General features: G+C 38.5%; 1 protein-coding gene across 1 annotated transcript in view; it reads right to left on the reverse strand.

Moving 5' to 3' along the window:
- Window positions 1-11,331, reverse strand: part of Vha14-1 (V-type proton ATPase subunit Vha14-1) — a 26,799-nt gene extending 15,468 nt beyond the window's left edge. The window contains exons 1-4 of the mRNA XM_076180667.1: window positions 11,193-11,331; window positions 1,908-1,989; window positions 1,691-1,773; window positions 1,478-1,603 (exon numbers count right to left, since the gene is read on the reverse strand). Coding sequence (XP_076036782.1) covers window positions 1,478-1,603; window positions 1,691-1,773; window positions 1,908-1,989; window positions 11,193-11,243 — 342 coding nt within the window. The 5' untranslated portion in view covers window positions 11,244-11,331. The remainder of the gene's footprint in view (window positions 1-1,477; window positions 1,604-1,690; window positions 1,774-1,907; window positions 1,990-11,192) is intronic.
- Window positions 11,332-11,701: the final 370 nt, after the last annotated feature.

Consider the following 11,701-nt stretch of genomic DNA (forward strand, 5'->3'; position numbering starts at 1 on the left):
TCTAGCCTCCCTCTCCTCCTTTTCTTTCCTAACTTTCCTTCTCCATCTTCTACTCTCTGTATTTACTTTCTTCCCTCTCCTTCCTATGTCTTCTCTTTTAGGTCTCATTCTTTTTCCCGGGACAATGGACAGATTGATGGACACAATGTTTTTTTCAATCTGTTCCTGAACCTCATGATGCCCTCTAATCCCAACCAAAAATATTTTTTCTGTTAGTTCTGTGTGTGTACATTCCATACTATTCCTATTTTTAACCACTTACCTATACTTATAAGGTGATGAGTTGTACAAGGGGAGAGGATGGCAGCAAATTGAAAGTAATAAGGGAGAGAGGCAGGAAGAGGATAGCTTTAGATACTTGGGGGCACATGTGGTGGAAAAGGGAGGAGTGGAGGTGGAGGTAGAATGTAGATTGAGAGAAGCAAGTAAATGTCTTGGGGGATTAAAAAGTGTAATGAGAAATAGGAATTTGGGAAAGGATGCTAAGATGAGACTGTATAACGGGGTGATTGTGCCAAAAGCACTGTATGGGGCAGAAACATGGAACCTAAAAGAGGAGGATTTTAAATGTGTTTGAGATGAAATGTCTGAGAAGTATGGTAGGGGTTACTAAGCTGGATAGAGTGAGAAAGGAGGTGAGGAGGAGAGCAGGGGTGGAAAAGGAGTTAGGAGATATGGTTGATGAAAGAGTATTGGGATAGTTTGGACACATGGAGAGAATGAGTGAAGAAAGATTAGTACAAGAAGTGTGGAAGGCAGATGTGGGTGGAGTGAACAGGAGGGGACAACCAAGGATGAGATGGATGGATGGGGTAAAAGGGGCACTGAGAAAGAGGGGATGTCTGTCAAGAGAAGACAGAAGATAGGGGTGAGTGGAGAGTGGTTGTGTATGGATGATGCTGTGATGCATGGAAGGGAGTGGGTGGGAGATAGGAGGGTTAGGGAGTGGTTATGTGTGAATGACATTTCGACACAGCCCAAAGGGATTTCTCCTTGTCTTCTCTTTTCTGCATGAAGGGACTGAGAGGGGGTCAATGACTGAATGAAGCAACCTTGCTGTGGATGTGTTGCGTTTTGCTGCATTGCACCTGATGCAGGGCAATGGGTGAGATGAAAGGATGAACTGTCATCCAAGAGGAGCCAAGAAAAGAGGGAGGGAGGGACGGGTGGTAAATGGGAGTGGAGTGGATGGGGATGAAATGGGTGGAAGTAGAATTTTGCCTTTTCACTTTGGCTACCTCCCTTGTAAAGGGGAAAAGCCCTTGGCATATGTATATGTATGTACATGTAGTTGTGCTACATCTCATATAATTATACACAACAATTATTAAAGAAAAACTATATTGTGGATTCCAGATAATGCTAAACTTGTGCCAATTCAATATCCCTCTGAATGTTATGACAATTATAATGTCCTGCTTGTGAAATCCAATGATGGGAGAGGAGGAAAGTTAAATATAACAAAATGAATAGTTACCCGTGCTCTACGAAGAACAGAATCCTTTGCAGGGTCATATGGATGATCCTTTGACGGAATTTCTAGTACAGCTGGTAGAGGGTTGTCATTATCACTGTCAATCACATGTCGAATCTGTTCTGCAATCTTTAATATATGGTTAACAATTAGTCAATTTAATATTTTTTTCTGCTCTCAAAGAGTGATATTTCCATAAGAAAACAATGATCTTACATTCTGATTTATGAGAATAATGTCAATATCATCTCTCTTCATAAATTTCTTGTAGCAGTCTTCAATCTCTTGAACGCTTGTGTCTGAAAAGTTAGAAAAAAAAAAATAAAAGAATTATTACACATATATTGTAAAATCACTCTTACAAAAACCAACTGCTACAGATGACCATAATTGTGAATTGTACACACATATAGTATCAATATCAAAAACTTACTTTTGTCTACCACCAGGAAATTTGGTTCTCGTTTCTTGTTGACTTCACCAATACCACCCAAGAGAAAACCAACACAGGTGTCCTAGAGATACAAAGATGAATTTGTAAATATGGGGGTTATCACAATCTGATTAAAACACAGCAGTACAGTCAAACCTCGATTCTCGAATGTCTCTGAACTCGAACAAATCGGTTTTCGATCAAAATTTCAGTTCTCGAATGGCGCTGAGGAAATGTAAACATTTCTCTGTTGACCGCTGACCTGAATAGTTGTGCTGTGCTTTTGTTATCAATTTTATTGCATTCAGCATTAATTCTTCCTACACTAGCCCTCAGTCATGGCTCCAAAGAAAGCAAAAAGTGATACTGGTCAAGGAAAAAGAAAAGTTGTGAGAAAAACAATCGAAGTGAAGAAAGAAATTATCGCAAAACATAAAAATGGCATTTGTGTATCTGATCGTGCTGTGCATTACGGTATGGCAAAGTCTACAATTTGCACTATTCTCAAGAATAAAGAAGTGATAAAGTCGGCTGATGTCACAAAAGGAGTGACCATCATTAGTAAACAAAGACTGCAAATACTTGAGGAAGTGGAAAAGTTGTTGCTTGTTGTCAAGTTGCAGCCAAAAGGGTACAGTACATATATTACATAATAACTATAGTGTTGCTGTGTCATTAAATTTACTTCTGTTATGTTTTTCATTTGGTTCACACTTTTATGTTTTATTTATTATGCAATATATAAAGTGTAATTAGGTAAATAAACATTCATCTGGTGCTTGGAAATGAATTAATCTCTTTTACATTATTTGTAATGGGAAAATATGATTCCGTTTTCAAACAATTCGATTTTAGAACAGATTTTTGGAACGAATTGTGTTCGAAAACTGAGGTTTGACTGTATACAAATTTCAACACCCTCCAAACTCAATATGATTATGCAGCAGTAGTATGGTCTCCACACAAAAAAGAATACTTGCAGATTGAGAGTATAAAGAATAGCTACCAAAATGGTCCCCAGCCTATCAGACCTTATAAAGAAAGATTAGAAAAACTGGATCCCTCCTAATAAGAAGAAATAAGAAAATGAATAGGGTCTATGTTAGGATACGTGAGCAACACGAGGTCTTTGGAAAAAAAAAAAAAAAAAAAAATCCTCTTAGCTATGATATCTTTTCACTTCCATCAGCTAACTCGCACAATCACTGTGTCTCATGGGATTAATTTCTTTAACACTAAAATTTGTACGATAGATTTAACCTGGTCTCATGGTCCATCTTACTCTGTAAAACACTTTTTTCTCCTGTCACACCATTACAATTTTCCTAGATTTACCAGTAAACTTGTGTCTAAATTGGAATGGACATATCTAAAAAATCTTTTATTTTCTTATATTACACTGCCCTACACTCACTATTTCCATAGAAAAAAAAAAAGTCTCTTTACTGACTGAACTAGTGGCTGTGGGTCTTGTAAGATAGAACCAAGACAATGGATTGATTAATGAAAAGCTTTTCATACATCTTATATACTCCTGATTCTACAAAGATATTCGATCATAAAAAAAAATCCTGGTTCCCAATGGGTAACTGCTATGAATGTGGGGCAGAGTATATGGTATTCAGGCTCATGGGTGTTTGGTCCTCTTTTCAAGAATTATCCAGCGTTTCTGTGGGATGGTTGTCCAAGTATCATCTTCCCCCTTTCACATCAACTTGGGGGTGGTACTCGCCCAGGTGACCGAAGTCCCACCTGGGGATAGGTGCCACCTGTGTACAGCCAGTGGCCAGGGATGTTTGCTGCAGTTTGGCCCCCAACTCTTGGGGTTGGGGGGTGGTCCCATGACGAAGATGCTGCAGCACCAGGAACACTTTGCCCCATACTATTCAATACATCATGGAAGACTGCATTATACACAATCATGCATGCAAACAACACAACATACACTCCATAAAGGATTTGTGGGAAAACCCGGTTTCGGCTGTGGCATTCCTTGGGGGAGACAGGACTGCTTGGACAGGCAGTCTAGGGAACAACAACAATTTGGGGATGCCAGCCCCATGGAACTAGTACCTGAACCTCAAACTCTACCTAAGCTATGAATCAAATTGTACCTCTCAAAAAAGACCACAGACAGATATTCACAACAATAATAAGAAGAGGCTAACTAACTTCTCAGCAGGGAGGCAGTACTGAGTAATCTAAAATAACTAAATCTCGGTGACAAGGAGGCTATGCAAGGAGCAATGCTCTCACCAATCCTATTCAATCTTTTCAAATGTGATCTTTTACCCCCTGGTCCTGAACTTAACAACAGAGTACTTACATATGCAGATAACCTAACAATACCCAATCAATTAATCAATCGATTTGTGGTCCCAGGTCTCTTTTGTCTAGGGCTTGTTAATATGGGGCATTGTAGAATGAGCTGCTCTGTATTTACCTAATTGTAGTATACAGGAAAGGAGTAATGTTCATTGGGTCCCATCTCATATTTTCTAATTATCTATCCTACCTAGCCTCAAGTTCATGTACAGTTTCAACTTAATCTATATCCTTGATTTCCAATTATCATATTTAGATCTGAATTCATGTATTGTTTGAGCTTGGGCTATATCACTTCCTAAGCTATTCTAAGTATTTATGCATCTATATGGAAAATTGTATTTCTTCACATCCTTTAGACATGCGGTTTTTCTTAATTTGCTCCTGTGACCTCCTAAGCCCTTCCCATCTTTAATTAGATCTATTGTGTCAATGCAATCTATCCCCTTTAGTGGCTGTAATCATATCAATGTAATCATATCACCTCTTTCTCATTGATCTTTCAAAGTTGGCAAACCCAGTGCTTTTAGTCTTTCCTCATATGGTTTATTTGCCAGGCTTTGTATGGGGACCATACAATTGATAAATATTCCAGTCTTTGATGAATCAAGGTTTTGATTATTATTTTTTTTATCATCTCTTCATCCATATAATGAAATGCCACCTTGATCTTCTGCAGTTGTTGTATGTTTCTCACACAATCCTGCTGTGTCTGTCAGGTGACAGGTTGTCTTTTATCAACACTCCCAATCTACTCTTTTGCTTTTGTAATGGGTTCACTTCTCAAGGAGTAGTTTAAGGATGATCTTAGTACTTTGCATTTTTTATATTAAACTTCATTTCCCATTCTTGGCTCCATGCAAAATATAGTATTTACCTAGTTATATTTTGCGGGAAGGGGAGCTACGCTTGTGGTGTCCCGCTTTTGTATCTCGCAGTGTCTAGTTTGTGTCAAGATCTTTTTGCAAGTCTACTGTCCTCCTCATTTTTCGCTATTCTCACCATTTGTGTATCATCTCCAAACACATTGGCATAGCTTGTGGTTCCTTCCATCATGTCATTGACATTGACAAGAAACATAATTGGTGCAAGCACCAAACCTTGTAGTACTCTGCTGGCTACTGCTCTCCATACATACATATACCAAGGCTTTTTCCCCCTTAGAAGGGAGGTAGCCAAAAAGGAAAAGGCATAAAATCATTCCCACCCATTCCATCCATGAATACACTCCACCCTCCCTCTTATCTTAGCACCTCCTGGATGATGGGTCATCCCTGCACCTTGTCCACTGCCCTAGGTCAGAAGCAGTGTCGCAAGACACAGCACATCCACAGCAAGGCCGCTTCATTAAATCGGCGACCCCCCTCTCCGTCCCCCCATGCAGAAAAGGAGAAGATGGGGAGAAATATCTTCGGGCTGTGTCAAATTTTGCTAACACATACTACTTCACCACCAATTCCACCTCATGCATCACAACATCATCCATATACAACCATTCTCCATTCACCCCTGTCTTCTGTCCTCTCTCGTCCTTCCTCAACAGACATTCCCCTCTTCCCCAAAGCCCCCTTCACCCCATCCATCCATCTCATCCTAGGACGTCCCCTCATGTTCACTCCCTCCACATCTGCCTTCCATACCTCTTTTACTAGTCTTTCTTCAGTAATTCTTTCCATGTGTCCAAACCATCCTAATACTCTTTCATCAACCCTATCTCCCAACAACCTTTCCACCCTCGTTCTCCTCCTCGCCTCCTCATTTCTCACTCTATCTAGCCTAGTAACCCCCATCATACTTCTCAGACACCTCATCTCAAACACATTCAAACTCCTTCTCTCTTCCTCTCTTATGTTCCATGTTTCTGCCCCATACAGTGCTGTTGGCACAATCATTCCTTCATACAGTCTCCTCTTAGCATCCATTCCCAAATGTCTATTCCTCATTACACTCTTCAATCCACCAAGGCATTTACTCGCTTCTCTCAATCTACATTCTACCTCCACCTTCACTCCACCTTTTCCTGCCACATTTGCACCCAAGTATCTAAAACTATCCACTTCCTCCAGTCGCTCTCCCTTAATGCTCACTTCCAGTCTACTGCCACTTTCACCCCTTGCACATCTCATCACCTTACTTTTACCCACACTTATCTTTAGCTTTCTTCCTTACTTTTACCCACATTTATCTTTAGCTTTCTTCCTTACTTTTACCCACATTTATCTTTAGCTTTCTTCTATCACATACTCTCCCAAACTCTGTCACCAACTTCCTCAACCCCTCCTCTGATCCTGCCACAAGCGCAGTGTCGTCAACAAACAACAAAGGATTACAAAGGCGGAGCATGCCGACAGGAGACCTTTTGATCCATATCTAGGTCGGATGCGAAAAAAAAATCATATTAATAATAAAATAATAAATAAAAACTATAATAATGTAAATAACACATAAAATACATAAATAAATGCATAGGTATAGTTAAATATTAAACAACAGCTGGCTCACCTCCCATTTTTCTCCATTTTCTTTAACCATCTCCAATCCCTGACCTACTATCCTTGCATTTACCTCTCGCACTACCCCATCCATGTATAAGTTGAACAGCCAGGGCGACATAACGCATCCTTGACAAAGTCCCACCTTTACCTCAAACCACTCACTCTCTCCATTTCTAATCTTGACACAAGCCCTACTACTTTCATAAAAACTCTTGACAGCTCCTAGAAGCTTTCCCCCTATCCCATATATCTGCATAACCTCCCACAGTGCCTTTCTATCTACCCTATCGTAAGCCATTTCCAGATCCATAAAAGCCCAAAAAACATCCTTCCCCTTTCCTATAGCTTTCTCACATATTTGTCTTACCACAAAGATCTGATCTACACAACCTCTACCTGTCCTAAATCCACACTGTTCTTCACCAATTACTCCCTCTGTTCCTTTCCTAATCCTCTCAATCAAGACCCTCCCATAAGCCTTCCCAACTACACTTAACAAGCTAATCCCTCTGAAACTACTACATTCACACTTGTCCCCTTTTCCCTTGTAAAGTGGAACTATACAGGCACTCCTCCAGTCCTCTGGCACTCTACCCTCTCTCCAGCAAACATTAAATAACCTCACTAGCCAGTCCACCATCACTGTACCTCCTTTTTTTAGACATTCTGCATGGCATCCATCCAGACCAGGTGCCTTACCTGCTTTCATCATCTTAACAACTGCCTTCACTTAATCCTTCCTTATTTCTCCTCCATTTTCCTCACTCATCATTCTCATTTTCTTAGCATTTCCCACTGCAACTATCTTTCCCTCCCTATCCTACTTCACATTTAGCAACTCCCTAAAATATTCTGCCCATCTTCCCCTTACTGTCTTCTCTTCCATTATCATCTCTCCGTCTGCACCTTTTACCTTTTCTTCTCTTCTTGATTCACCTCCTCTTCCTCTCTTAATTTCTTTCCAAAACATCTTTTTATTACTTTCAAAATTTTCTGTCATACTCTTACCCCACTTCACATCTGCTCTCCTCTTTGCCTCCTTTACCTTTTGCTATACTTCTTTTTTCTTTTCTTTGTACCTCTCATATGACTCCCTCGTCCCATTTTGTAACCAAACTGTGAAAGCTCGCTCCTTCTCTTCTACAACCTTCTTTGTTTCCTCATCCCACCATTCACTACCCTTCCTTCTATTTCCTCCTGTCCTTCTTGTTGCACACACCATCTTTGCACACTTTGTGACTCCCTCCTTGAACCATCCCCATTCCTCCTCCACACCTAACTCTACTCTATCCTTCACTCCCTCCCACTCCTCCTTCAGCTTCTTCTTGTACTCCTTCTCCTTTTCCTTTAAAGAGTTCACTCTAAGCACCTCCCTACCTTTTGTCCCTTTCCTCTTTCTCCATCTATCCTCCACTCTCAACTTACCTTCCACCAAAAAATGATCTGATATTCCCCCACCCTCTCCCCTTAGCACATGTACATCCTTAACTCTTCCTATCATAATCCTATTTACCACTACATAATCCATCAATGCTCTATCTACCACCCTTCCCTCCACCACCCTCTCCCATGTGTACTTATGCTTGACTTTCTTCCGAAACACTGTATTTGCTATCATCAACTCTCTTTCTAGACACATTTCCACCATCAACTCTCCATACTGAAATATTATCCTTTACTACTGTCTCCATATATCTTTCCTTCAAAAAAAATTTCATTAATTTTTTTAGTTTGCCTCTCTGTCCTCCAACAGGCTCCAATTTCGACACAAGTCAACTACGAGGACCTTCATCAAAAGTGTTCTCTAGATTAAGGTTCACAGTCCACTCACCCCTCTCTTGCATCACATCAATTACTCTTGAGTAAAAGGTTTGACAGACACAACCTTCCAGATCTGAAACTAAACTGACTGTCAGAATGTTCATCTATTCAAGATATATGGTCCATCAATCTTTTACAATCCTTTCACACAATTTCACTATTGTGCTGGTCAGTGATACCAGCCTGTGTCATCTGCTTGATAGTTGGATTTAGGGCAATTATAATCCAGTTTAGAAACTATAAAATAACACCCAAGAACACCCAAACCTATTTAGACAATCCATAACAGTGGCTCAAAAATATCAATCAATCAATCAATCATTTTGTTGCCTCTGGTCTTTCTTATACACAGCCTCCGGGTGAGACCATAAGTCACTCTGGTAAGATATACTGTATTGCTGTCTGACGATTGTTAGTGTAGGGCAGTGGTTCTCAAACTGTGTTCTGCAAAGACCTTTCAAGGGTTCCGTCGTAAAAAAATATATATATTTATATAATTATCTGAACAGGAATGAATAAAATGAAACATGAAAGTGATGAAATCTTTTGTTTTTAAGGAAAGAAAGAGGGAGAGAGACTGTACAAGTGTACGACTATATAACGTGCATGCCGGTGACAGTTAGTCTTAAGTCTTTTTAAGTCTGTCAAAATCTTTTTCTTAGAAACGGTAACTCAAAGGAGACAGGAACGAACAGTGGAACACGACAAAGTATATTATTATAAATATACAACTCAGAACATATAAGTATATGAATAATAATTATATACATCTATTTAGGGGGTGGGTCCTTCTATATTTGGTGAGGGGGTCATTGGGGGTTCAGCCAAGTATCAGTAAATGTGAAAGGGTTCCTTTACATGGAAAAGTTTGAGAAACACTGGTGTAGGGCATTGTAGTACGAGGTGTTCTTCGTCTTCTGAATGGTGGTTACATCTGGGCCAGTTTAAATCTGTGCCTAGGCCTATTCTGTGTTGGTACTAATCTAATGCTGAATGTTATCTTGAGTGCAGGTGTACCAGTGTGGTTCTTATCAAATGTGGGACTTTTTTCTCGGGGGATTAAGTCTATTCTAACCTAACCTACCTTAACCCACCTAACCATACCTGCATTTATTAATGTGGTATCTGTAATTCTAGAGGTCATCAGGGTCATCGTTATCTCCGACCTCTGAATCTATCTAAACAAAGATGGCATCTAAAGGAGTTGAAGTGACTTTTTGTTTCTATATATGTTTTAGCAATGTTTTCTGATATTGATTTCTGCTAAGAAAAATATTTATTACATTGATGTATTATAATCTATAAAATTAATATTTAGTTTTCTCATGCTACCACATAGGTATGCACTTCTAAAAATATACCAGATTTTTTAATGATTTCCGCCCAGAAAAATATTATGGTGATGTATAATTTATAAGATTAATAATTAATTTTCTAATACTATATTGTTTAGGTGTGCACTTCTAAAATTATACCCTATTAATTTTCAGTCATCATTTTTTATGAGGTTCAAAATACTCAGAATAAGTATGAGAGCTTTCCAATGATATAGAGGGTCTCACTAATTGCCGAACAAAACCGAGAAATGCCGAACAAAACCCAAACAAGGACGGGTTTTGCTCAAATGCACACATATATATACATGGTTGCATTATTTGAACTATTTTCTTTAAAATGTGTGATTTCCATGTAATATCATCAAAGAGAACTTACGTTTTTATCCTCTGCAATTTTCCCGACCCCAGCTACGATTCGTCCAGCCCGCCGTCTATGATCACTGGTGGTATAAATCAAACTACACTCTAAGTTTCTTTATTATTAGTGTAATAGACTGCATATAGTTGAATTATTTAAACTCTTCTTTAAAATGTGTGATTTTCATGTAATTTAACACAACAGTAAGAAACTTAAAAGAGTGTAGTTTGATCCATACCACCAGTGATCATAGACGGTGGGCTGGATGAATCGTAGCTGTGTTCGGTAATTTTGCAGAGGATAAAAACGTAACTTCTCTTTGATGATATTTATCATATTACATGGAAATCACATTTTAAAGAAAATAGTTCAAATAATGCAACCATATATATATAGAAGTGTGCATTTGAGCAAAACCCATCCTTGTTTGGGATTTGTTTTGTTCGGGTTTTCTCGGTTTTGTTCCGTTTGTTCAGCAATTAGTGAGACCGTGATATAGATAAGAATTACATATGTGAGACTAACAAACAACTTTATATTTACCATGCATTTTCCACAGGAATCACAAACCAAGAACATAAAACACTGTAGCTGGCTAATATTACTGATAATCATAATGATTAATGTGATTATCATGAGGTACTACCATAACCACTTTGCCTGGGATTTACACCCCCTGTCTAAGTTGAACAGAGCATAGCATTTGGGCTACTACCATCTAATATCACTTACATTTACACATAAATGATGAGGATAGATGGAAAAATTCAATAACATAATAATCTATACAAATTACATGACTTCAAAGGTTTAGGCTTCAGATTACATCCATACATTTGTAGTATGTAAGCCAGGCTCCACTGTAAAGGTGACAAAAATACGGAATGCAGACATCTAAATCTGAATCTACATTCTAAAATGTATGACAAAATGAGAAATCTTCATTTACCTCGTCGCCAATGACGGCAATCAATTTTCCCAAAGCAGCAGCAACAGCCATCTTTCCAACTTTTCGTCTGCTCTGTTTAGACAATCATATGACATTCGACGTCGCCTGTACGGTGTAAAGTATACACATGTCAATAAGTATTCTTTTATGTTTTGGTATATATTTTTTCAGAATATTTAATATATATATATACAAACAAACTATCAATACAAAAGTTAACTCATAATGTATATGTATTATCAAAATATGTATTCTATGTTGAAAGTCTTCATAAATTACTATGAACAAATAGTTTAACTATACATGCCGTTGGTAGCGCTCATATACGTTCGATTCTTTCTCAAATTTTTGTGAATTTCCACTGACAAAATCATGAAAGTAGAAATAATATAATTTTATATCAATAGTACTTTGATAAATTATAATAGATTATATTTCTGTTTTCAATCGTCAAAAACATCACATGAAAGAATGTATTTGGTCGAAAAAGAGCGGCTAAAGCAAAATAT

The sequence above is a fragment of the Oratosquilla oratoria genome, chromosome 44 (genome assembly GCF_046742065.1).
Source record: "Oratosquilla oratoria isolate Oo_2021 chromosome 44, ASM4674206v1, whole genome shotgun sequence".
Taxonomy (NCBI): domain Eukaryota; kingdom Metazoa; phylum Arthropoda; class Malacostraca; order Stomatopoda; family Squillidae; genus Oratosquilla; species Oratosquilla oratoria.